We start from the raw sequence: 27,264 nt of genomic DNA, 5'->3' as shown, positions 1-27,264 counted from the left end.
CACTCCAGCCTGGGCAACAAGAGCAAAACTCTGTCTCAAAAAAAAAAAAAAAAAAAAGAACGGTAGTGATTACATTCAGGCCCCACAGGGATAATCACCTTATCTCAAGGTCTTTACTTTAATCATATACACAAAGTTCCTTTTACTATATAAGAGAACATTTACGTGTTCCAGGGACTAACACATGGATATCTTTGGGGACTATTATTCAGCCTAACACACCTCACTTCCAATCCACCAACAGATCCTATTGATTCTACTTTCAAAACATATTTCAAATCTGTGTACTTGTCTTCGCCTTTACTGTCATTACTCTCAGGGCAACATCACCACCTCCCCCATGGGCATTTTCAACAGCTTCCTAATGTAACTCTCCAGCTTTGCTTTTGCCTGCAATCCACACAGCAACAAGGGCATCTCAAATATAGCAGGCTCTTTCTTGCTATTGCCTGGAACATAATTCCCATGGCCCTGTGCATGACAGCTCCCTCTCATCCTCAGGTCTCAGTTCAAATAAAGTCACCCTTCTTGATGACCATCTCCACTCTCCTTTCCAATTCCTTTACGTCACATCACCCTGTTTATTTCCTTTATAACTCCTATTGCAATCTATAATTATGTACTATGCACCCACAGAAATTAAAAAATTTAAAATAAATAAAAATTTTAAAATCCATAATGACCTTGTTCATTTATTTGCATATTGTCTGTGTTCCCCAACAGAATGAAAGCTCCTTGAGAGGAGGGACTATGCCTGCTCTGGCATTTAGAACAGTATCTAGCACAGAGTGGCATTCAACATGATGAGTGAATGAATGAATGAACTAATGAACGTGACACTGTAATCAAGGCCTGTGTCAGTCCAAATAAACAGGTTATGCTGTGGTAACAAGCAACCTAAAACCACAAAGGTTTATTTCTCATACTATCTATGCAATGTGATCAGCCCTGGGGAAGCTCGGGTCTTTCTAGGGATCGGGGCTGATGGAGAGGCCACCATCAAATAGTGGCAACTGGCATGCCAGTGAGGAAGAAAGAGCTCTGGAGGGCCTCATACTAACAATTGGATGGCATTGTCTGGAAGTGACGCACATCACTTCCTGTTGCAAATCGTTGGCCAGAACAAAACGTGGAAACATGGCCCCACCCACCCACAAAGGGCCAGGCAGTACAATCCTACCAGTAGCCAAATGAGGCAAAACCTGAACTATATGGGCAATAGCCCTGATGACTACCACAGAGCCTTCCACAAAATGACCCCAAATACCCTTTCCAATCTCTCCTCCTTACACTCCTCCTCCATGGCCCCTACCATCCTCCCACCCTCCCACCATACTGAACTACCTATTTGCTCAACACACCACGCCTTGTCAAGCCTCCATTTCTTTCACACACTGGGCCCTCTGCCTGGGATGCTCTTAAAAGAGAACCATTATTCTGACCATTGATTCAGAACGGGAATTCCCTCTGCCTGGGATGCTGTTAAGAGGTAACCTTTATTCTGACCATTGATTAGTTTTGCCTGTTCTTGAATTTCATAAAAATAAACCCATATAGTATGTACTCTTTTGTGTTTGGCTAAGAGATTCATCTGTGTTGTTAAGCATGGCACAGTTCATTCTTTTTTGTGGCTGTATAGTAACCCGTTGTATGACTATACCATGATTTATGTATCAGTTTTTCTATTGATAGCCTTTTGGGTTGTTTCCATTTTGGAGCGTTTATAAAGTTGCTATAAACATTCTTTTGGTGGCTATACACACTCATTTCTCTTGAGTATAAACCCAGGAGTGTAATTTCTGAGTAATAGGGTAGACATATGCCTAGCATTCATAGATACTGCCAAGAAGTTTTCCAAAGTAGCTATACCATTTGACATTCCCACTAGCAGCATATGAGTTCTAGCCAGGCATCATTTAAGCCCAGGAGTTTGAGCTTAGCCTGGACAACATAGTGGGACCCCATCTCAAAAAAAGTTACATTTGCTCCACAACCTTGGCAACACTTGATATTGTCAATCTTTTGAATTTTGGCCATTCTGGTGGGTGCAATATAGTATCTCATTGTGGCTTAAATTTGCATTTCAGTGGTAAATAATGATGTTGAGCATATGCTCCTATACTTACTGAACACCATGCATTTTTTCATTCAACAAAATGTTACTCAACATCCACAATGCATCTGCATGTTTCTATAGCAATGGGGAATAAATAACACTCGAGCTGCACAAGATTCCAAATCATTGCTTTGTTTGTCAAGCACTTCTATTTTTGAAAGAATTTTCTTTAACATATTAGAAATCTAAATAAATGCACAGACAAACCCCGACTGCTCTTCCGAAGAAAACTCCAAATAAGGAAATGTAACTGATCAGAAACAGGAGAAGGAGAGGGCACAGTCACACTCATTCATTCAGTAAATCTGTCTCTCTCTCTCTCTCTTTTTTTTTTTTTGTGTGTGTGTGTGTGTGTGTGTGTGTGAGACGGAGTTTTGCTCTTGTTATCCGGCTGGAGTGCAACGGTGCAATCTCAGCTCACTGCAACCTCCACCTCCTGGGTTCAAGTGATTCTCCTGCCTCAGCCTCCTGAGTAGCTGGGATTACAGGTGTGTGCCACAACACCCAGCCAATTTTTTGCATTTTAGTAGAGATGAGGTTTCACCATGCTGGCCAGGCTCGTCTCCAACTCCTGACATCAGGTGATCTACCCGCCTCGGCCTCCCAAAGTGCTAGGATTGCAGGTGTGAGCCACCGTGCCCAGCCCAGTAAATCTCTCTTAAGCATCTATTGTGTGCTGTTGCTGCCAGATACTTAGATGCAGCAGTGAACAAGCTAGACATAATTCCTGGATGAACAGAGTTCACAGTTCAACTTTTTGTGATGTGATAGTGTGCTCACACTGTGCATGATTTCTTTCTGTCTTCCATCCCTTCTAGGCTGGGAACTGCTTGAGGGAAGGGTCCAAGCCTTGTTCATCTCTGAGCCCTCGTGTTATATACTGAGCACCTGGGTCATGCACTAGCATGGTCTCAAGATACATGTGCTGAACTGCTAAGCCAATTCATTTACTTTACAGATGAAAAATATAAGATAGACAGAAGCTTAAGAACACAGACACTGTACCCAGAAAGATGGTAGTGGTGTTGGAATAAGAATCCAGCGTCTTGTGTCCCAGTTAAGGTCCTTTTCCCTTAGTATGCGGCCTCTGGCTGTGGTAAATTCCAGAATATAATTTGTAAATTTTCCTATCCACTGTCCCATCCCACTTCCTAAAGTCACATGCGAAATAAAGTGGCAGATTAGAGTCTGACCTCGCATTTCTGTTTGAATCTTTTCCACTATGGATTTTAAAAGGATCTCAAATGGTATCTTCTAAAATTCTAAGCATTCTATCAATCCTCATGCTGAAATCTGACTTGGTGAGTGACACTTCAAAAAGAAAATAAACATGAGTCTCAACCCATTACTACTTTATTTCCTCCAGATCATTTCCTCACAGGCAGGTCAGCCACGTCAGTGAGCCCACTCAGATATCTTGGTTTCTACCACTTGGAAGCCTCTTTTCTACATTCCATTTCGGGAGAGCTGGCTCTTCCCGGAGACTTGACAACCTGGTACCGTCTCCTCCCACAATCACCCTCCCATTCTTCTGGCTTATCTCTGGTGTCAGAGAAGAATGTAATCTTTAGGCTTGTACATTCTGACTCCCATATTTTGAGGAAGACCCCTCAGCGTAGCTGACTGGCATCTGGAGGGCAGGGCAGGGGCAGCTGGCTGAGCAGTCACCTGTCACCTGGGCCAGCCCTCATCACCCCATTGCAGGCTGCAAGAGTTGTAAAGAGAGCTGGACAGGACTCACTTAGAAGATACCAATTCTGGGTCTCTGGGGCAGTCTGTATTGGGAATAATTATTCCTGGAGTTCTGGGGGTAAGATGGGAACAGCTGGAGTCAGAGCCCCTGAAACTGCTCAGTGGCTTGATGCTTACCAGGTGTGTTTACTTAGCCATACCTTCAGGGAAAGACTCACATTGCTATCAGGGCAGGTGAGACCTGGTCAGCTGTGCAAATAAGCCCAGAGCCAGAGTGAAACAGTGAGAATTAGATCACCTTTCCTTTTCACTGGGTAATTAGGAACTCAACACTGTGTGACCTCAGACAAGCCAATTTCTCTCTCTGGAGCTCAGTTTTCTCCTAAAATGGACAAGGAGGGATGGGACCAGACAAGTTCTAAAGTTCCTTCTAAGGCCAAAGATCCATGACTCTGATTTTTATCTAAATCCATAAAAGTGTGGCCAAGTATATAATTACTGGCTCTTTTTTTCCCCCTGCTGCTATAGTTTTACTGTCTAACCTTGTAATCTTCTTCCAACAGATTTTTTCTCTCAAAGATCCTAAGAGTGTGGGGAATCTGAATTGGAAGGTTTTCTGGGGCTCAATTTTCTACCTCCACTTCTGCTCACTTCTCCGTCTCAACTCTCACCTTAGCCCTTCTCAATGCTGGGATGCTGGAGGACTTGAGCTGTGAATTTCAGGAATTTGAATTTGATTTTTACTGTTTTGAGTCCTGCCCCATCCACCCCTGGGAATTGTGAAGAACACCATGATCCTCCTGGTACACTGTCATACCTTTTCCCATTAATTTGTCAGAACATTTCTCCTGTGTGCCAGACGCCACCCCAGGCACTAGGGCTAGGAAATAAACCATGCGGCTCTGTTATCAGCAAGTTTAGTCCTAAACTACAGAAGAGCTACGTCAATCTGCTTGATGACAGGTAGCCAATGTTACCTAGGAAAGAACACCAAGGAAGGCACTTAATTCGCTTGGGAGCATTCGCTTGGGTGAAATCTTGAAGGATGCTGTAGCAGGTGCTGTCAGTGCCCACCCTATCCCCTTAGCCCTTCGTGGAGTTGCTTGATCTATGCGCCAGGAAGTTAAAAGCCACAGAAAGAACACTCAAAAAAACAAAAAGCAGAAGCTGGCGGATAGATATCCCCTCTTCCTTGCCACTTAATGGAACAATCCTGAGATATGCTCTACACAGTCTCGCAGAGGCCCCCCAGCAAGATGGAGCCCCAGTTGTCCACGGCAGTCTCTGCTCATCAACACATCATCAGCGCCTTTCCTTCCGTCTCACTTCCTTATTCCATCTCCACACTCCTTGAGATCGCCTCCCAAATAAATTATGGGTGTGGCACCCAGGTCTGTATTTCAGGGTCTCCTTTCAAGAGGACCCACGCTAGTTATAAAAAAAAATTAGCTGAAATGGAGACTAAGGCAATTAAGTGGGGGGCATCCAGGTAGAGGAACAGCTACAGTAAAGCCATGGAGGGCAAGCATGGCACAGCACTTGGTGTGGCATTTGAAGGACGCATATTTGTTGGTTCCAGGATTGTGATGCAAGACCTTAGCATTCTTCTCTGGAGAGGACAAACACTTTAGTCCTCTTGTCCTGACCTCCAAGAAGTGCTAGAAGAGGAGAAAAGGCTGGAAAAGAGGGCTGAGCCTCCCTGAGAGGTGCCTGGTAGGCCCTACCCAGTCATCCTCCTCAGTCTTGGGTCCATAGTGACCCAAGAAGTCAGCCCTGTGTGTTTTGAGAATGAGCTGCTCAACTATGGAAGGAAATTTCCCAGTGTCTTGGCTTCTCACACAATTTGGGTCTAAGTATTTGGAGAAGATTCTCTTGTGCTTAAGGGCATATTATAGTATCAGATGCTGAGGTCTGTGGAAGGCAATATAAGACAGTGGTTTGGCCGGGCGTGGTGGCTCACGCCTGTAATCCCAGCACTTTGGGAGGCCAAGGCAGGTGGATCACTTGAGGCCAGGAGTTCAAGATCAGCCTGGTCGACATGGCAAAACCCCGTCTCTAGTAAAAATAGCCCCTAAAATTAGCCGGGCGTGATGGCGCATGCCTGTAATCCCAGCTACTTGGGAGGCTGAGGCATGAGAATCACTTGAACCTGGGAGGTGGGGGTTGCAGTGAGCCACAACTGCGCCACTGCACTCCAGCCTGAGTGACAGAGGGAGACTCTGTCTCAAAAAAAAAAAAAAAAAAAAAGACATGGTTAAATCACATAGCTCACTCCATATGTGCTCCAGAATCTAGAGCACAAAAACCTTTGTGAGCCTCAGTTTCTTCGTCTGTAATATAAGTATAATAGTAAGTACCTGGGGAGGATTAGATGAGACTATGCATATGGCATTAGGCTCTGACTATAGTAACTGCTCAGTTTTTAAAAAGGGGATGATGATGCCAAGCAGAGTGTACTACCCACTGGGGCAAGGCCAACCCACTGCCCCAGAAAGACCGATAAGCAAACCCTACCATGTACGGTCTGCCATCAGCCTCCCCAGCTCAGAAGCCGCACGGGACAGCCTGCCAAGCACGTGTGTGCTAGGGCTGAGTATGACCAGGGAAACAGGACAGTCCAGAGGGCCAACTTCAGGTCAGCCTGGCCAGGCCAGGCCCTTGCCACCACTAGCAAACTGGCCATCAAGCAGCAGTGGCAAGAAGTTGACTCAGAGGGCCTGGGGCTCCAGGCAACCACAGGATGATGCCCTCAAGGGGATTCCTCAGCCAGGCCCACTCCAGAACCCTTGCCTACTGGTGCACAGAGGAGTAGCGCCCCGACATGGCTCCCCAAGGTCCTGTTTTATAGGCCTCCGTGGTGAACCAGCTTCCTTCTTCCTCAGGGTCTCTGTTCAATCCAGGCGTGTTTCCATGGATTTGGCTCCCTCTCATCTGGGAAGGCCCTGCCTGGACTCCCCAAACCCCTGCTGGCCTCAGCATGGTCAGTCGCCTTACATGGGTGGACCTGGCTGGTTTAACTCTGAGGGAAACATGATGTTCTAATTCTTTTTGTTTGTTTGTTTGATAGAGACGAGGTCTTGCTATGTCGCCCAGGTCTGTCTTGAACTCCTGCCCTCCTGCCTCAGCCTCCCAACATGCTGGGATTACGGGCGTAAGCCACCATGCCTGGCTGAATGTTTTAATTCTTGGGCGTGGAGCTCTCCGTGCAAAGGCAAAGAGGAAGCAGGCTGCCCACTGGTCTGCACGCTGACCCCACCTCTAAGCTGAACCCACTTCTCTCTGACTTCTTCCCACCTGGCCTCCTGTGTCTCCATGGCATGTATTTCTACCTCTGGAGCCTGGGCCCAGGCTCCCTGGGAGGTGACTGCATGAGCCCCAGGCTGGGGAGCACAGAGCGGCCTCTCCCTGCCCCGCTCGGGAAGGGGAGCAATGCTTCTGAGCAGCAGGGTCCTAGCTGGCACTGAGACTGGAAGGTCTTCTTCAGGCTGTGAGTGGAGAAGCCCTCAGTGGAGATCCTCGGGAACTTCCAATTAACCAATCAATCCTAATAGGCCAGTTTCTGAGGTATCCTGGAGTTCCTCAGAGCTGCCCAGATAAGGACTGACAGGAGGAAAAATACGTAAAGTTCTGGTCTCAGGGTCTGTCACGCAAAGCTGCGGCTCATTAACCCTGATGAACTCTCAGACCAGGCTAGGCGGGATTGGGGGAGGATGCAGATCAAAGGCCCTCAGAGGAAATGACCGAGCTCTGCCTTGGGACTCTGGGGGAGAGAGGTGCTGTCTGCTCTAAACAAAAGTGCTCTAAACAAAGCTCACTCAAGCATCACATCTTTGAGAGACCTGGGGCTGGTAATCAGGATCCATTCTCCCAGGCATGCAGCGGGAATGTTCTTTCTGCATTTCTGCCCTCTGTTTATTCTCACTCCTTACGAGAGACAAATGTCCACACTGTCATTGAGTGGGGTCCCAGAGCCACCAAACAAACTCTCCTCGGGGCCTCTTGGGTCTGGTTTGAGCCTGCTCCTGCCCCAGACCCTTCTGAGGATCCTCTCTCCTGCCACTTTTTCCTGGAAATCCCTGCAAGCTTCCTGTAGACTCGGATTCCTTCCTTCCTTTGGGAGAATTGTCTTCCAGCCATCCCAGAAAATGGGAGCCACCTGGCAGGAAGGATCAAATTCCTAAGAGGTGACAGCGCTGCTCTGCCTCACTGCACTCCACTAGCCCTCACCGCTGACTCCTTTCATTTCTCCAGCCTGGGAAAGGTAGTGTTCCGAGAGGTAAAGATGGGGAGGGCTAGGAGGAGGTGCCAGGCCTGGAAAGGGCCAGGGGCAGGCCCTAGCAGGAGAGGAGGGAGCTGAGCAATGAGGGTGTTGGCTAAAGACAACAGCGTCTTGATGGGAAAGGAGGAGCAATGGGAAAGACTGGAGTATCTCAGGCCTTCTCAGTGGATTGTGGGAGAGAGGCAGCTGGAAGACAGGCCTCCCTCTGGAGTTCATAGCTGAGTTGCTGTCCAAATCAGTGGTCCCTAGAATCTATAAAACAAAACTGAGAACTTCAGAGGTGCATCCAGAGGAGCCACACTCCAAAAGGACCACTTCCAGGTAATCATGACACACTGCTGGATGCACACGCTCCTGACTTCAGGTTCCAGGATCTTTCTCACTGCCTTCATCCCCAGCTAGTAATAGAGAGACCCTTCCCCTGGAGCCTGGGTGGTGACTCAGAGATCTACTGGTTAGCACAGAGAGCTGGGGCAGGAATACACATCTGCAGTGATGAGGGATATGGAGCAGTGACCTCATGGCCACGGCCTGGTTAATGGTATCTTTGCCACTCCCAAGCTAGCCCATGGCTGACGGATCTTCCTCTGCTTGATCTCCTAGCTGACGTGTGCAAACCTAGGTACTCCAGAAATTCCACAACTGGCAGCTCTCAGCCATCCCTCCTGGGCAGGGCTAATACTGGGGGCTCTGGCTTTTGTTGGAACCCACATGGGACCAGCAAATGTTTGACTCCAGGGTTCACAGGGCTTTGTTCTTCTGCTGAAGGCAACCCTGAGCATGCTCCCAAGAAACGGACTCCAGAACTTATTTTAGGCAAACTAGGATTCCCCTGTGGCTGGGCAGTTCTAATGGGGAAAAGCGGGGTAACTGAGAGTTGTTGAACCGACAAAATCTTCCTCATGTTTCTAGCCTCCTAACTGAGGGCATTCACATTTATGGAGCAGTGACTGTTTACCTGGGGAGAGTTTGCAGCAATAAAGGGGACATCCCTTTCCTGTAGAAGCTCACAGGATGGGGGTACATAAACGGAGGGAGTTATTGAGAGATTCAGGCCCAGACTGGACAGATGAAGAAGGCGTCCCTCTCACGAGAAGAGGAAAAGGCATCCCTGAGGGGAGGAAGAACAGGAGGTACCAGTGCTCCTAGGGGAGACGACAGGGCAAAAGCAGACAGGGCAGAGGTCACTGCACACCAGGCGACTCTGGGAACGTCTCCCTGCCCTTCAGGGAACATCCAGCGCCTGTGCTCCTCCTCAGAGCCCTGGAGGCGGGGTTGGGACGCGCATCTGACTCTGCGGGGGTTCCTGTGGATTTGATGGGCGTCCTGCTGTTCTCTCCCCAGACGCCATGCGGCAAACCCTACTGCTGCTGCTGCTGACGGTGCTGCGCCCCAGCTGGGCAGACCCTCCCCAGGAGAAGGTCCCGCTCTTCCGGGTCACTCAGCAGGGCCTCTGGGGGAGCAGTGGCAGCAACGCCACCGACTCGCCCTGCAAGGGGCTGCCCGCCGCGGATGCGACGGCCTTGACCCTGGCGGACCGCAACCTGGAGCGCCTGCCCGGCTGCCTACCGCGCGCACTGCGCAGCCTCGACGCCAGCCACAACCTGCTGCGCGTCCTGAGCACATCCGAGCTCGGCCACCTGGAGCAGCTGCAGGTGCTGACCCTGCGCCACAACCGCATCGCCGCGCTGCGCTGGGCCCCGGGTGGGCCGGCCGGGCTGCACACCCTGGACCTCAGCTACAACCAGCTGGCCGCTCTGCCGCCGTGCGCCGGGCCCGCGCTGAGCAGCCTCCGCGCCCTGGCGCTCGCCGGGAATCCGCTGCAGACGCTGCAGCCCCGGGCCTTCGCCTGCTTCCCGGCGCTGCAGCTCCTCAACCTTTCCTGCACCGCGCTGGGTCGCGGAGCCCAGGGGGGCATCGCCGAGGCGGCGTTCGCTGGAGAGGATGGCGCGCCCCTGGCCACGCTCGAAGTCCTGGATCTCAGTGGCACGTTCCTTGAACGGGGTGAGTCCGGGCGCCCCGCGTTTTCAGCCAGCCTGAGCGCAGAGCCAGGCTGCGCGTGCTCTCCTGGGGGCAGGGCTGCGTTCTTCCTCGAGGGGTGACCCGGGTGCCCAGCTCGTAGCAGGGTTCAAAAAAACACCAGCCACATTTTTCGAGCAAGCGGGCCCAGTTTGAAGCGCCACACAGGAGTCACTTTCTTGAATCCTAGGAGATGGGAACTGTTACCATCTCCGTTGTATATATGAGGGAACCATAGCCCAGAAAGGGGAAACTTGGTCATACATTAAGCAAATCTGAAGCCAGGCATTCTGGGTCCAGAGCCCAAAACTTTAACCACTCTGTTCTGCTTCCCAGCATGGCTGGATAAGCGCTTGTGGAATGGGGAAGTGAGTGCATGCTTTGGGGCTGATGAATGGAGAAACTGAGCCGCAAACATGCAGTTAGCTGAAGTGACTGAGGCTTCCAGGATGAATTCACTGATTTTTCTACCTGGTTGGGCAAAATTGTTTCTGTGAATGTTTAATCACTCAAGCCACAGGAGAGCGGTGAGATTAACCGGTCTCCTGTTCTTGGTGTTCTTTGATTCACACGGCTGGTTTTACTATTTTTTTAAAAACACTGCACGTGTCTACAACCACCTGTTTCATCAAAGACAAAGAGAAAAAACAGCTAGAATGGGGAACACCGAGGGGAAGGGGCACGCTCTCCATGTATTAGGAGAGCCACAAAATTAGGTTTCTGGGGCCCCCTCGCCTCCTTAATTACGTTCCGCAGAAGTTCCCCACACTTGACAGACATCAGAACAAAGTCTGGTTATTTTTTGTGTGGACTTTAATGAGAAGGTGGAGCAGCAACAGACTTGGAGACAGTGTTCTGGGTTCAAGCCTTGTCTCTGCCGCTTTCCAGCTATGTGGCCTTGGGCCAATCAATCCCCTCTCTAGCCTTGGCTGACTAAGATTGGAAGAAAGGAAGGACTGGTTGTCCCTGAGCACCCTTCCAGCTGAAATGACCACAATTCTGAGATTCCTAGAGCTGCTAACTCTGCCCATGCTCAGCGATGACCTTCACCATTCACCTTGCCACTCTCGTTCTTTCCTTCATGCCGTGCTGGCCTCCTGGATTTGTGCGTTCTGGAGTAGTTGGCAGTTTCCCTTCTGTGTTTCAGTTGAGTCAGGGTGGATCAGAGACCTGCCGAAGCTCACATCCCTCTACCTGAGGAAGATGCCTCGGCTGACGACCCTGGAGGGGGACATTTTCAAGATGACCCCCAACCTGCGGCAGCTGGACTGTCAGGACTCCCCAGCACTTGCTTCTGTCGCCACACACCTCTTTCAAGATACTCCACATCTACAGGTCCTTCTGTTCCAGAAGTAAGTACTTCTGAGGCACATCTTAATCACATGACTGATTTTTGCCCATTATGCTATGTTGAATTTTATAGAACAAACCAGACCTTAATTTTTCTCCCACTACTCTTCCAAATCCTCTCTGGGGCTTTGTTTTCCCCCACCCTTTGGGTGATATCTTGGGTAGGTCCCAGATAGTCCACCCAGCCATCTAGCCTTGCAACTCAGTCCGGTTCAGAGTAGTATTAGAAAGCCAAACTCCTATGCCTTTAAAGTTTGTTTTAAGCCCAGACTTAGAAATTTACAGCGGGAAGAGGTGAGGAGGACCTCAGGTCTCCTCTCTGTCTGGATCTGCTTTCTTCCGCACATGTCATGCAAGTTCAGTCCCTTCCAGAATTTGAGTGGATCTAGGGATGAAAGTATTGATATTGTTAGAAAATCCTTTGGAAGTCTATGGGCAGGCCCTGTTAGTCCTATTTTACACAATGCAGTCACTAAAGATGGAATTATTCTTCTAAAAGGATGAACAACTTTTCAAAGCAAAGGCAGAACCATTCACTCCATTCTTTCCTTTATTCAATAAATAGCTATTGAGCACATGATGTTGTGAGGGGAAATGCTTTATATCTCTGGCTCAGACTCCTTTGAGCTCGATAAAAACCCAAGAACTGTGTAAAGTGCCAGGATACAAATATCAAATAGTTTCTTTTTCTGTAAAATAGAGCTATGACAATAAAAGTTCGCTTTGGGGCTTTTCATGAGAAAAAGAGTATATGGTTTATGTAGAGCATTTAGCTCAGTGCCTGGCATATGATATTTTTCCTCTAAAATTAGTGAAGATGATGGTGGTGGTGATAATGGAGATGCTGATTGATGTCAGTGATGGTGATGGTGATGGTGATGGTGATGATGGTGGGTGATGGTGCTAATTATAATGCTGAGGATAGTGATGATTGTATGACATAATAGTGATGGTGAGGCCAGGCACGATGGCTCATGCCTGTAATCCCAGCCCTTTTGGAGGCTGAGGTGGGTGGATCACCTGAGGTCAGGAGTTTGAGACCAGCCTGGCCAACATGGTGAAACCCCCATCTCTACTAAAAGAAATACAAAATTAGCCAGGCATGGTGGCACGTGCCTGTAGTCCCAGCTACTTGGGAGGCTGAGGCAGGAGAATTGCTTGATCCAGAGAAGTGGAGGTTGCAGTGAGCTGAGATTGCACCATTGCACTCCAGCCTGGACAACAAGAATGAAACTCTGTCTCAAAATCAAAACAAAACAAAAAAATAGTGGTGGTGAGAACACTGACGGTGGCAATGGTGATGTGATAGTGATGGTGATATTAATAAAGATAATGATATTGATGGTCATGATGACTTTGGTGATGGTGACATTGACAACATGGCCACTGCTTTCAGGGAGCTCACAGTTCAGTATAGGTAGCAGATATCTGCCATTTATCATAACACGTCATGATCCATAGCAGAGACACATGCCATGTGCTGTGTTATAAGGCAGGTGGGGGTAATGATCCATCAGACTGGATCAGAGAGGCTTCTTCAGGAACAGCATAACTGGTCCATATCTCAAAAGGCAAGTCCAAGCTCACCGGGTGAATGTCAGAAGAGAAAGGCCATCCAGGCCTAAAAAGAGCAAGCGTCCCAGGTTCAGAAGTGATGACCACTTCCTCTCATCCCTTTACTTGTCAATTCACTGCAATCTGACCACCCACATCAGTTGCCAAGTCAGTGGACACTTATGTCTGTGGAGCCTATTGTTTATTTCCTCCCTCTTGACGTTCTCTGTCTCTTTGGCCCCAGGATGTTGCCCTGGTGCTTCTCCAGCCTTCCTGGCTAGGCCTTCTTAATGTCCTTGCCTATTTCCACTTATAACTTTCTTGCAGGTCATTTGTCACCCTGTGCACTACTCCAGCACCATCACCTTCCCTCAAGCCTAATGCGTCCTCCTCCATCTCTGTGCTGAGGATGCTTAGTTGAGTATCTCCAGCCAAGGCCTTCTGATGAGCCCCAGAATCATGTATCTAATTGCCTGCTGGATAGTAAAGATCTATGAGGCATCCAGGGGAAATGTTCAGTAATAATAACACGAACCTCTTGTACTGTGCCAGGCATAGTTCTAAGCATATATTGAAGTATTTACTCTTGCAGCAATCCAGATAGGGAGGATTCAGTCATTATTCCCATTTCACAGATGAAAAAACTGAGACACAGAGATGTTAAATACCTTTCCCCAGTTCACATAGCTAGTAAATAGCAGAATCAGAATTTGAGCCCAGGCAGTTTGGCTCCACATCTGATACCTTAAACACAATGCTGTATCAGAGCGAAGCTTGGAGGAGGAGAGTCTGAGCCAGAGGTATGAATTTGGGAGTATAAAGATGATATTTGAAGCCAAAGGAATTCATGAGATCACCAGAGAGATGAGGGCCCAGAACTGAGCCTTGAAGAACCCCAACTTTTAACATCGGGATGAAGAAGAACCAGGAAAGGAGACCAAGAAGGTATGACCAGTGGAGTAGCAGAAAAACCAGGAGAATGTGATGTCCTGGAGGTCAAGAGAGGAGAGTGGTTAAGGAGGGAGAGAGTGGTTGGCAAAACCATCAGGAGCCCTAGTCAGCTGAGAATGGGGTGACCACAGGATTTGGCAAAATGTGGGACATCAGCGACATTCATTCCCAAGGGAGCCAGGCGAAAGGGGTGGAAGAGTCATTGCAGGAGTCAAGTCCCCAGGACTCGTTTCATTTCCATCCCCAACAGCTCCTGTGCCAGCCCCCTTCCCTTTGACCCTTTAGGGCAACTCTAGATAAAGTCCTCTTCGTCTCCCATCTTCCTTACTGCCTTCTGATAGATGTTTCCATCTTCACAGGCCCCATTTTAGAGCAGGGAGGTCTTATTTTCATTTATGTTATGGGCCCTTTTGACAGTCTGGTGAAGCCTGTAGGTCTACTCTTTTTTTTTTTTTTTTTTTTTTTTTTTTTGAGATGGAGTCTTGCTCTGTCACCAGGCTGGAGTGCAGTGGCACTATCTCAGCTCACTGCAACCTTCACCTCCCAGGTTCAAGTGCTTCTCCTGCCTCAGCCTCCTGAGTACTTGGGACTACAGGTACGCGCCACCACACCCAGCTATTTTTTTTTTGTATTTTTAGTAGAGATGGGGTTTCATCATGTTGGCCAGGATGGTCTCGATCTCCTGACCTCGTGATCTGCCTGCCTCGGCTTCCCAAAGTGCTGGGATTACAGGTGTGAGCCACTGCTCCCAGCCATGGTCCCCTCTTATCAGAAGAGTGGTGTGTGTCTGTGTGTGTGTGTATGTGTGTGAGTATGTATGTGTGTCTGCTTCTTTAACACCTTAAGTGACAAAACCTACCAGTAAGTCTAATAACTTTCATCATTTTAATGATTGTAAATGACATGGAACTACTGGAAAGTGACATGGAAATATCTGCAATTTCTATTAACAATTCTCCAATAGAAATTATTTAGGAGAGCAAATGGAGACTTCTTCCACACTAGGGCCCTATCAGAAGTAGAGAATACTCAAATGTGACACATATCAGGAACCAGCCAGGCTCTCTCCTTCCTCAGCATGTGGGACTTTATCACGTGTAGGTGGCACTGGGTGGCAGAAAGAACCACCAAAGCGAAGTGTACCTTTTCCCCTAAGAATAATTTTCTTTACATGTAGAACATGTAACATGCTGTCTACCTCACTAAGTTGTCATAGTGATGTTAATGAGACAATGTAAATAAAGGACTCAGCGGTGTTACTCAAAGGAAAAAAAAGTAATCCTCTTCCTTTCCCACTTCAGGGAAAAAGAAAAGCATTTGCTTTCCACACACACACAAAAATACTGATTGAACTCTCATTCTAACATTTCCATTCTAGCTATGTAAAATCTGCAAAAACAAGCATACACGCATATATACATATATACACTGGTATATGCACATATGGCTTAAGTTTTAATACAAATGGCACATACATAAATCTAGTGTTCCAGAGGTGACTGTCACTTTCCCACTGGCCAGAAGTGATAGAGCAGATCTGGGTGACATGTCCTTCCTTTCCCAGAACAACAGCATCTTCTCCAGAGTAGTAAAAGGCAGGTTCCCAGGCAGACTGAGGAAAGCCAGCCTTTGGTCAGAAGAGATTTGAATGTAAAATGCAGCTCCCATTGCCCATGATGAATTATCACTGAGTACATGTAAATGAGGCAAAATCTGGGAGGTCCAGGAGACTCACAGAGTCAAGAAAGTCAAGGCCAAACACTCTGTGAGAGTCTGTGAGACTCTGGGTAAGAAAGAAGTGAGCCAGGAGCAGATCTGCCATTGCTAGGTGTGGTAGACTCTATGCAAAAATGGCCTCAGTAATTCCCCCCATCCCTGTAGGCACAACTCTTTGCAACATGATTGCAGCTCCTCCTATATATATATTTTTTAATTTAAATTGTTTAGAGTCAAGGCCTAGTTCTGCTCCCCAGGTTGGAGTGCAGTGGCACAATCATGGCTCACTATAACCTCTAACTCAAGCGATCCTCCCATCTCAGCCTCCCAAGTAGCTGGGACCACAGGTGTACTCCACCATGCCTGGCCAATTGTTAAATTTTTTTTGTAGAGACAGGGTCTTGCTATGTTGCCCAGGCTAGTCTGAAACTCCTGGCCTCAAGTGATCCTCCCACCTTGGCCTCCCAAAGGGCTAGGATTACAGGCATGAGCCATTGCACCAGGCCCCATATTTCAAGGAGTCTATTGCTCTACCTCTTGAAGCTGGGCTTGGCCTTGTGATTTGCTTGAGCCAGTGGGACATTAGCAAATGTGATGTAAGCAGAAACTAGAAAGCAATTGAGCACTGGGGCCTGCCCTCTCCTGCTATTGGGGATCCCTCCACTACCATGTGAATAAGCCCAGGCTAGCCTCCTGGGTGATGACAGACACATGGAGAGAAGTCCCAGCACAGCCAGTTAAGCCTTACACATGAGGCCATCCCAGATCATCTGGCCCCAGCTGAGCTAATCCAGACCACAAGAACCACTGAGCCAACCCACAGAATCATGCAAAGGAATAAATATTTATTGTTTTAAGTTACTAAGTTTGAAGGATATGCTCTACTTAGCAAGAGTTCACTGACGCACTTAAATGAGGCATCTTCCAAAGGACTGGCATTGAGTGTCACCAGCCACAGTGCAATAACACTGGTCCATAATAACAATATCTACTTGTATGTAGAGATTTGCATTTACAAACACTTTTATCATCATGCACTCTTTTTGTTTTTTTGTGTTTTTGTTGTTGTTGTTTGTTTGTTTTGTTTTATTTTTTGAGACAGGGTCTCACTCTCCTGCCTATCCTGGAGGGTAGTGGTGTGATCTTGGCTCACCGCAACTTCTGCCTCCCAGGCTCAAGTGATTCTCCTGCCTCAGCCTCCCGAGTAGCTGGGATTACAGGTGCATCACTACCACCCAGCTAATTTTTGTATTTTTAGTAGAGACAGAGTTTCACCATGTTGGCCAGGCTGGTCTCTAACTCCTAACCTCAAATAATCCACCTGCCTTGGCCTCCCAAAGTGCTGGGATTACAGGTGTGAGACACCGTGCCCAGCCAACACACATTCTTTTTGATAGAACGATCAGTCATGGGAATATTGTCCCCAGTTGATATGAAGCATAATATTTCCTGTTAGGTTGGTATCTCTGTTTTACAACAGAGGATAAAAAATGAAGTTCGAGGTCATTAAGAGTTTTGCCCAAAGCAGTATTCTCCAACCCCTATCAGAATGCTTCTGATACCATGGGCATGGTTCTGACACCATGCCTCTCTGGGAATATCTTTGATCCAATTGTAAAAACCTGACTTAATTATTTTTTTTGTTTGTATTTCAGCTGCAACTTGAGTTCCTTCCCTCCTTGGACCCTGGATTCCTCCCAGGTCCTATTGATCAACCTCTTTGGCAACCCCCTAACTTGCAGTTGTGACTTGTCTTGGCTCCTCACGGATGCAAAGAGAACTGTCCTAAGCAGGTAACACATTTACAAAGCAGATGGCTGAGGGGTGAGGGTCAGCCTTCAGAAGCTGAAGTTCTCCAGCTTACGTCTTGCTCACGTGACCATGCTTGGCACTTTGGCCATGTTGGGCTGGGCAGCCTTCCCCATGTAGTCATACTCAGGGATCCAGGTGATGGAAGCTGCCCTCCATTCCAGCCAGCCAGAAGAAGCAAAGAGCATGGAGGAGCAGACCTGGAGGTTTTTATTGAGCCAGGCTGGGAGGTGTTACTCCTCACTTCCACTCACATTCATTAGCCAGGAGCCACACCTACCTGCAAGGGAGGCTGGGAAGTGTAGTCTGGCTTAACCACTGGGTTCTACTAAATCTTCAAGATGGAGCCTGGCATCCTGCTCCCGGGTTATCCAGTCCTAGGCCCGTGGGCTTACAGAGCTCTCCTGGGAAATTCCTATGAAGGCTATTGGCTAGAAAGAGCTGTTTTTGCAGTGGAGAGCTGCATTTAGGCTGGCCACCAGGAGACAGTGGGAGCTGGGGAGCTGGGAACACCCCCAGTCCTGAGCACTTTCAAACCAGTTCCACCAAGTAAACACTATACCTTGGGAGGCAACCCCCCCTCACCACCATTCTGCAGGATTTGTTTATTTGTTTGCACCATTTTGTTTGTTTGGAGACAGGGTCTTGCTCTGTTGCCCAGGCTGGAGTGCAGTGGTGCGATCATGTCTCATTACACCCTCAACCTCCTGGGCTCAGTGATCATCCTACCTCAGCTTCTAGAGGAGCTGGGACCACAGGTGCAAGCCACCACACCCGGCTAATTTTTTTTTTATCTTTTTATAGAGATGGAGTCTCATCATGTTACCCAGGCTGGTCTCAAACTCCTGGACTCAAGTGATCCTCCCATCTGGGCCTCCCAAAGAGTTGGGATTACAGGCATGAACCACCATGCCCGGCCAAGATTCTTTTCTCATCTCCCACCCAAGCCCAGCTGTGAAGTGGGGCTAAGTCTGCCCCCCAACCCCACATTCCCTCCAGAGAGAAGCACCTGGGCCCTTTGCAGTTAAGGGTCTCATCACGGTATTAATGATGAAGCTGAGAGTACAGGCTCTGGAGCCAGAGAGTCCAGCTTCATCCTACTTACTACTATTTTATTAATTTATTTTAGAGACAGGGTCTTGCTCTGTCATCCAAGCTGGAGTGCAGTGGCATGATCATGGCTCACTGCAGCCTTAGACTCCTGGGCTCAAGCAATCCTCCTGCCTCATCCTCCCAAGTAGCTGAGACCACAGCCATGTGCCACCATACCTGGCTAAGTTTCTGTTTGTTTGTTTTGTTTTGTTTGTTTTGGTAGAGACGAGGTCTCACTATGTTGACCAGGCTGGTCTCCAACTCCTGGCCTCAAGTGATCCTCCTACCTGGGCCTCCCAAAGTGCTGAGACTCCAGGCATGAGCCACTGTACCTGGCCTACTTACTACTGTTGAGTTGAGCTGAGCTATTTCACCTGAGTTACTTCAGCCTCTACCTTCTCATCTGTAAAATGGGGTAATAGAGTCTACTGCATAAGTAGTGCAGACTAAATTAGTTGACACATTGGAGTGTGAAGAATAGCCCCTAGCACGTGGGAAGCACTCAGAAATGGTAGCTAGTATGAGTTTTTTTTGTTTTGTTTTTTTGTTTTTTTTGAGACAGAGTCTCCCTCTGTTGCCCAGGCTGGAGTGCAGTGGTGCAATCTCAGCTCACTGCAACCTCTGCCTCCCAGGTTCAAGTGATTCTCCTGCCTCAGCCTCCTGAGTAGCTGAGATTACAGGCACCCACCACCATGCCCGGCTAATTTTTGTATTTTTAGTAGAAAGGGGGTTTCGCCGTGTTAGCCAGGACGGTCTTGACCTCCTGACCTTGTGATCGGCCCGCCTCAGCCTCCCAAAGTTCTGAGATTACAGGCTTGAGCCATCGCACCGGCCCGAGTATGGTTTTTATTACTAGTGCTTTCTTGCCAGGAAGCAGACAGGTGAGAACAAAATGGCAAATGACACTCAGAGAATCTGGACTCCTTCTCACAGTGCTTGCCCCCGGGTAGGCTCTGCTATTGCTAGCTATGGTGTCTTGGGCAATTAGTTCCTCCTTCTAAACTTCTGTTTGCTTCTTTGCCCAATGGGAGTGAGGACAGGAGCTTCCTCCAAAGGTTTCCCCAGAATCAGTGAGGTGGTATGTGCGGCGTGTGTGCCCTGGGGTGCCTGGCAGAGACGCGTTGATGGGCTTGGCAGGGGGTGACGTCGGCAATGAGGATTCAAAGCTCTGCCCAGAGGTGTCCCTGAAGCCAGACGTCTTCTAACTGGTTGGACTCCCCTCCAGGGCAGCAGACACTATGTGCGCGCCAGCTGCGGGATCCAGCGGCCCCTTCTCAGCCTCCCTGTCACTCTCCCAGCTGCCCGGAGTGTGCCAGTCCGACCAAAGCACCACTCTCTGGGCTTCACACCCACCTTGCTTCAACCGCTCCACCTACGCACAGGGTCCCACCGTCGCGCCCAGCGCAGCCCCAGCCACCCGACCTGCGGGAGACCAGCAGAGTGTCTCCAAGGCCCCTAACGTGGGCTCTCGCACGATAGCTGCATGGCAGCACAGCGATGCACGGGAGGGGACTGCCCCCTCCACGACCAACTCTGTAGCAGGTCACAGCAACTCCAGCGTTTTCCCCAGGGCTGCCAGCACCACCAGGACCCAGCACCGAGGAGAACATGCCCCCGGGCTTGTCCTTGAGCCTGATATCTCAGCCGCCTCCACCCCACTGGCCAGCAAGTTCCTGGGCCCCTTCCCTACCTCGTGGAACCGCATAAGCTCGCCTCAGCCCGACCAGAGGACACACGCCACACACCAAGCCCCCAACCCGAGTCCTTCCGAGGGCGAGATTCCAGTCTTGCTGCTGGACGACTACAGTGAGGAGGAGGAGGGGAGGAAGGAGGAGGTGGGAACGCCTCACCAGGACGTCCCCTGTGATTACCATCCCTGCAAGCACCTGCAGACCCCGTGCGCGGAGCTGCAGAGGAGGTGGCGGTGCCGGTGCCCCGGCCTCAGTGGGGAAGACACCATCCCAGACCCGCCCAGGCTGCAGGGGGTGACGGAGACCACGGACACGTCGGCGCTGGTCCACTGGTGTGCCCCCAACTCGGTAGTGCACGGGTACCAGATCCGCTACTCTGCAGAGGGCTGGGCAGGGAACCAGTCGGTGGTGGGGGTCATCTACGCCACGGCCCGGCAGCACCCTCTGTACGGGCTGTCGCCGGGCACCACCTACCGCGTGTGCGTGCTGGCGGCCAATAGGGCTGGCCTGAGCCAGCCGCGGCCCTCGGGCTGGGGGAGCCCGTGCGCCGCCTTCACCACCAAACCCAGCTTCGCGCTCTTGCTCTCTGGGCTGTGCGCCGCCAGCGGCCTGTTGCTCGCCAGCACCGTGGTGCTCTCCGCATGTCTCTGCAGGCGGGGCCAGACGCTACGCCTGCAGCGCTGCGACACGCACCTGGTGGCCTACAAAAACCCGACCTTTGATGATTACCCGCTGGGGCTCCAGACCGTCAGTTAGCCCAGCTTCTGGGATAACGCGTCTAATCGAACTGGATCTGAGCGCAGAAAGGAAGACACAGGGTCAAAAACGACCCCATCCGCTCCTAGGGTTTCTAATTCCCGTGAAGCCAGAATGCCTTGGGCACACATGGAACTTGCCACACTGAGTGTCTCGGTCCAAGGAACAACTGCCCTCCCTTCCTTCTACTTAACTCTCCGTTCTCAGAAACCTGATGGTCAATGCCAGATCGCTCCCCACTGCCACCAGGCCTTCTTGTGTGTTGGTTCATTTGGGGTTTTCAGCAGTCAGTGCCCCTCTATCCAGTAGAATAGTGTATGGAAGTAGGAAGGGATGAAACAGAGAAATTGCATAACCCAGCTTCTTTGATCATGTTAGAAATCACATCCTCAGGTCTTTCCAGCAGAAGCTCCTTCATTGGTCAAGCTCTAAGACACAACGAGCTCTGTTATTCAAGAAATCAATTCCAGTTCCAATTCCTGAGAACTAGGGTAAGGGGGAGAGCTAAGGGTTGCTTCCTAAGGCCTTCTGGGTTTATTAGTTCCATTTCAGGACATGACAAGGAAATGTACTTCCGGCTTTACAGTTAAAACCAGTTTTCTGGGAACATTTGTCAAACACAGGGAAAGGCTATCTTTTTAAGTTAGTGTTTACTGCATTTCACCAAAGACTAAATGGACAAATAAATTATAAATTCATTTTTTAGGAGGCATAATAAACTTTGGAAATCTTTTTTCTTAATTAGAAGGAAGAAATGAGCAAAAGAGAACCCGAAGCTCTAGCTAGAAGCCCAAGTGTTTCTCTGCCCTAATTGCATCAAACAATGCCTTAATAATCTGTCTTCATGTGGGAGGCATCTACTCTGTCCTCTACTTTTTCACTTTTATGCAAACTCAGGGGGAAACTCAGGGGAAAAAATGATTCTATGAAATTAGAGCCATATTTCTAGATTTTAATTTTCAACATTAGCATTTATTAATTTCCTGCAGCTGCTGTAACAAGTTACCACAAACTGGTAAAACTGGCTTAAAAGAACAGAAATGTATTTTCCTACAGTTCAGGCCAGAAATCCCAAATCAAAGCATCAGTGGGGTTGGTTCCTCTTGGAGGCTCTGAGGGAGTTGTTCCATGTCCTCTCCCAGCTTCGGATGGTTGGCAGCAATCCTCAGTATTCCTTAGCTCGCCGACATCATTCCAATCTATCCCTCCATCATCTCACGGCATTCTCTCTGTTCATATTTCCTTTTTTCCTTTTTTTAACAAAAAAAAAACCTAGTTATTGGGTTAAGGCCCACTGTAATCCAGTATGACCTAATTCTATATTGATTGCATCTAAAAAGACCCTATTTCCAAATAAGGTCACATGTACAGTACTGGGGGTTTAAACGTGAACATATCTTTCTTGGGAGATGCAATTCAAGCCACAAGAGCATTTACTTCTACTGTAGGAAGAAAACAAATCAAGTTTAAATCCCATGTATCTTTTGTTTCCAAACCATGCTGCAGAAACTAAAACTGAATTGCACTATATATTTCTAGGTGTTTGAAGTTTTGAAAGAGCTTCCCAAAACTTTAAGGTAGATCCCTAGTTTCATCATAAATGTAACTAAAAGAATTGGCCTAAATGATTTCAAAGATCTCCACCAGCTCCTGGTTAAAAACTGCAAAGCTATGATGTTGTGGGCTTGTAAAAAAAAAAAAAAAAAAAAAAAAAACACACACACACAAAACTGCAAAGCATGGTTGGTGTGCACCTGTAATCCCAACTACTTGGGAAGCTGAGGTGAAAGGGTCACTTAGGCTCAGGAATGAGGCCCCAACTAAAATTTGCTGCAAAGCCCAAAATCTAATTAGTATAAATTTCTCAGACATATAATTAAATGACACTAATGCTTTAAGCTTACTGTCAAGGTTAAGTCTATTCTGTGAAGACATTGAAATGAATTTTCATCATGTTTTGAGTCTAGAAACAAGTACATACTCAGACATGTCTAATACAATTCCAGTGTTTTATAAACTGGCAGAATTGATGTGTTTTACAACAATTCAGTATCCAAAAGCCTGAGGAGACTTGGACCATTTTCCTAAGGGATGAAGTGGAAAAAGTTTATTAACCAGAGCCAGATTGAGACCTTAATAATAAAAAGATTATGGGTCCAACCCATAAGTCACTCTAAATGGCATCAACACTAAACCATAAATAAGTGTAACAAAGTGCAAAGTTCTAAATTTTCGCATAGCTACTTCAAGTCCTCTCTTTTTTAAACACTATTGTTATGTGGCTCACCCGTCACTAATGCAGAGACTCACTCAGTGTGCCTCTTGGGTGGTTCAGCAGTGGGAAGTCCACCTTCAGCCTAACTACTCCTAACAATGAAGCTGTTCTCCAGAGAGCAAGAATAGCCAGCCACATGCCCCCTTCTCTGCTTTTTCAACCCCCTCCATCTGATTCAATGGCGGTGTTCCTGGCTGCAGGCTTCAGTATGCTCTAAGCCAAGTGCAGCTCAGCTGCCGGTCTGAGAACAACCAGGACCAGCAAGCCACAGAGGGACACGCTGGTGCAGAATGCCTGGCCAAGAGGCATGAGTTTTACTTACAGCCTCCCATTCTAATTTAATGCAGCTCAACGGCTGAGAATGGATAATCTCACTGCAGTATTCTGTAATAGGCTTGGATTAAAACCAGGGACAATGGGCATAGGTTAAGCAGCAGCAACTGGTCACCACTGGACTGTCTTCTTCTCCTCTTCCCCATATCCCACATTCTCCTAAACATGATGTACGTGTAGCAACAGTCTTTTAAAGTCAGATGGTCAGACTAATTATTTTTACAATTTAAGTGTAAGTGATGTACATGAATGGACTTTGTGAATCGGAAAACTTACGTAACAGCAGAGAATAAGTATGTTATATGGAACAACCTGAGTTGAAGGTACAATTTTTTTTCCAGCTCTTTTATTCCTTTAACTGCTTAACAAAAGAAAGAGTCTCCAAAGTTTAAAAAACCTTTGAAAAATATACAGCTTGATATTATTTACATAATATATGAATCCTGGTTCCAATATCAAACAAACATTGCTATGTCAGAAACACAGTGGAAGGAAGAAATGTAACTCACTGCCTTTTAGATGCAAAGACTAATAGACACGTTTTCCTATCTCGACTATCTCTGTTACCTGTTATCCTCAAACATAAATTATTAGGCACCTGAGAGGTTGGAAGACTACCGAAAATGAACTTCATACCTTCTGTTTGATTATTATCTTAAAAACTTACCGCATTTTAAATCTCTTTTATAACTTTACTTCATCTACAACTAACTTCACTTTCATTATCCCAAATGATCAGGTATTAACTACATGAACTGTTAATGTATACACAGACCTAAAAATCAAACAAAAATGTATCGCCCAGTTGTGTAGGATATATATTTGAACCCCACGACATCTCCTAGTGCTTTGTGAACAATCCAAATTTCATTAAGAGAGAGGTGTCAACTCTGCCCATGCTCTGGACTATGTTTTTAAAAAACATACAAAAAAGACTGACAATAATTGATCTCACAAATTAATCAAGAAACCTAAGATTAAAAATTCTAAATTACAGTTTTATTTGTATTTAAAAATACATTGGAAATTCTGCATATTCCCATGATCAACCTTATTTTCAATGCACATTACTTAAATTTTGATGACATGGTTGGTTCTGACAAGTCCTTTTTCAAGCTGAACACCAAAATAGGGAAACTCCTGTAGATTTCCACGGGCCCTGTTCCCATTGATGTATACTGCTTCCTTACTAATGGTGAGGGATGACTTTCATCAGTCTTTTATCACCTGAACAGTCTTCCGGCCATAATGATAGTAACTGTAAGCTGATGCAGCTGTGGTGAAAGCTGTAAAACACCTTTTATGGAAGAAAAGAAATAAAATTTAGTTGTCAAGTCTAAAAAATAGTAGCAACGGGAATCATAATGAATACATGCAATGAATTTAAAATGTAAAAATGAATTTAAAAAGTAAAAAGGGCTCTGTGGTGTAATTTTTCTTAACTACAAGAGTCTAAATACATTGCTTTTCTTTAAGACTTCATTTTAATTAGTAATGTCAAACAAAATTATTCTAGATAATGAGCCCTACAAATTAATACTACTAGCAACTGTCATTTTTTACTCAGGCATCCTCTAGGTGTCTTACATTCTCATTTTATTCTTACAACAAACTCATCCTCCAGAAGGGGGAAATGGAAGACCCAGATAACTTGCTCAGGGCTTATCACAGAACTATGTTTGAGCCTGACTTGGTTTGAACTCTAAAGCCCACATGCTCTTTCTACTGCTCCATGCTGCTCAGGGTACCAGACTCTACTTCCTGTAGCTTTTGAGAATTCTAAAGATATCTGAGTCATTTTAAATAAATTTCAGCTTTCTTTACCAAATTACCCTTAACCGGATTCTCCTTGAAATGACATCACCTGACACCCGTGGCATGCTGAATGCCCACAGCTAGATTACTTTTTAGTGCACCCACGCACTTCTGCTTTTATTAGGTGAGGCAGAATCAAGATTCCCTTTTGTTGAATCTTGAACCTGTTCATGCCACTTTGATATTCTAAATTCATACATAAACTAATGAAATATATGTGTTAGAAAAATTGCTATTTCTAGCTGGACTCAGTGGCTCATGACTATAATCCTACCACTTTGGGAGGCAGAGGCAGGAGGATTGCTTGAGGCCAAGAGTTTGAGACCAGCCTGGGCAACATAGTGAGACCCTGTTTCTACAAAAAATAATAATACAAAAAATTAGTGGCTGGGCACAGTGGCTCACACCTGTAATCCCAGCACTCTGAGAGGCCGAGGCGGGTGCATCAATTGAGGCCAGGAGTTCCAGACCAGCCTGACAAACATGGTGAAATCCCGCCTCTACTAAAAATACAAAAATTGGCCAGGTATGGTGGTGGGCGCCTGTAATCCCAGCTACTCAGGAGGCTGAGGCAGGAGAATCGCTTGAACCCGGGAGGTAGAGGTTGCAGTGAGCTGAGATCAGGCCATTGCACTCCAGCCTGGGCAACAGAGCGAGACTCTGTCTCAAAAAATAAATTAATTAATTAATTAAAAAAAATAGCCAGGTGTGGTGGCACCCCCCTGTAATCCCAGCTACTCAGGAGGCTGAAGCTGAAGGATCGCTTGAGGCCAGGAATTCAAGGTTACAGTGAGCTATGATCATGCTACAGCACTACAGGCTGGGTGACAGAGCAAGACCCTGTCTCCAAAAAAAAAATTTTTTTTAATTGCTATTTCTGAAAACTACATTGGATGCTTTAGAAAGACTCAATAAAAGTGACCTGATTAAAAAAAAAATACTGTCTCTCTCTTCATGGGTTCCTAGGGGAAAAAAATACTGTCAAAATAAATAGGCAAGATGATTGTGAAAAGACTAGGGAAAATATCTAAACAGTTCTTAGACTGCTTTGCAAATGTTTTAAGTTCTTGCATCACCTTAAAGAAGTAAAAAATGAAAATCAGAGAGGTTGTATTATGGATGTAGTTTATCCGAGAAAGAAAAAACTCCCATTGATGGACCTACATTCAAAAAGCCTTCATCCTATATCAGAAGGTATAAGATGAATGGGATAAATATACACTTAAATATTTTAAATTAAAATAAAAAGTTTAGAGTAGTTGTCATTTTTTAAAAGACTGCCTGGCTTAACTGACAGTGATTAGCCACCACTTTCTGGTCCAGACTGTACCAAGCAAGATAATTTTAATTCTAGTTAAAATTGTGCCAAAATATAATACTCCAATGTCAGCGTGACATATTTTGAACTCTGAAAGCGCGGATTTGACATACTTTTAAGATGATAAATAAGCAACTAGTACAAGAAAATTCAAACTCCTTTCTCCAGTTTTCCCTCCTACAACAATTTTCAACAGGCTGGACTCAGCTTCCCTGCCCTCTCTCCTACACTCTATCTCTTGGCTTAGGCCCTGTCTTTCACCTAGTGGTCTCCTCTCAGTCTCTTCCTACACACAGTCCACCTACACTTCATGCAACAAATGCCACTTCCTCCCTGAAACTGTCCCTCTTCTTCCTACGAAGTTATCTCTTCCTCCAAAACCCTAACGCATTATCAGTACCTTTTATCCCTTTTAATTTGTATGAAAGCTAACTTCTCCATCTCATACTTGGCAGGAAGCGTCTTAACAATGGTACCAATCACCAAATATAGCCACAC

General features: G+C 47.0%; 2 protein-coding genes across 11 annotated transcripts in view; one reads left to right on the top strand and one right to left on the bottom strand.

The window, feature by feature from the left end:
• Positions 1-8,183: 8,183 nt before the first annotated feature.
• On the top strand, positions 8,184-21,992 carry LRRN4 (leucine rich repeat neuronal 4). Its single transcript, XM_054467647.2, has 5 exons — positions 8,184-8,408; positions 9,432-10,091; positions 11,254-11,458; positions 17,333-17,470; positions 19,804-21,992. The coding sequence occupies exons 2-5, from the start codon at positions 9,437-9,439 to the stop codon at positions 21,023-21,025; spliced, it is 2,220 nt and encodes a 739-aa protein (XP_054323622.1). The 5' UTR covers positions 8,184-8,408; positions 9,432-9,436; the 3' UTR covers positions 21,026-21,992.
• The window catches only part of CRLS1 (cardiolipin synthase 1), a 33,346-nt gene continuing 28,057 nt past the window's right edge, over positions 21,976-27,264 (bottom strand). For 7 of the 10 annotated variants that reach the window (XM_054466713.2, XM_063659248.1, XM_063659254.1 and 4 more), the window contains one exon: positions 24,611-24,930. In XM_054466713.2, coding sequence (XP_054322688.1) covers positions 24,846-24,930 — 85 coding nt within the window. In that variant the 3' untranslated portion in view covers positions 24,611-24,845. Of the gene's footprint in view, positions 22,276-24,610; positions 24,931-27,264 lie in introns of those variants that run through there. The other 3 variants (XR_008496056.2, XR_010125166.1, XR_008496058.2) reach the window with 1 other exon arrangement.

This window comes from Pongo pygmaeus, chromosome 21, assembly GCF_028885625.2.
Source record: "Pongo pygmaeus isolate AG05252 chromosome 21, NHGRI_mPonPyg2-v2.0_pri, whole genome shotgun sequence".
Taxonomy (NCBI): Eukaryota; Metazoa; Chordata; class Mammalia; order Primates; family Hominidae; genus Pongo; species Pongo pygmaeus.
Note: the sequence above shows the minus strand (reverse complement) of the source record. Positions and strands in the feature narration are given on the sequence as shown.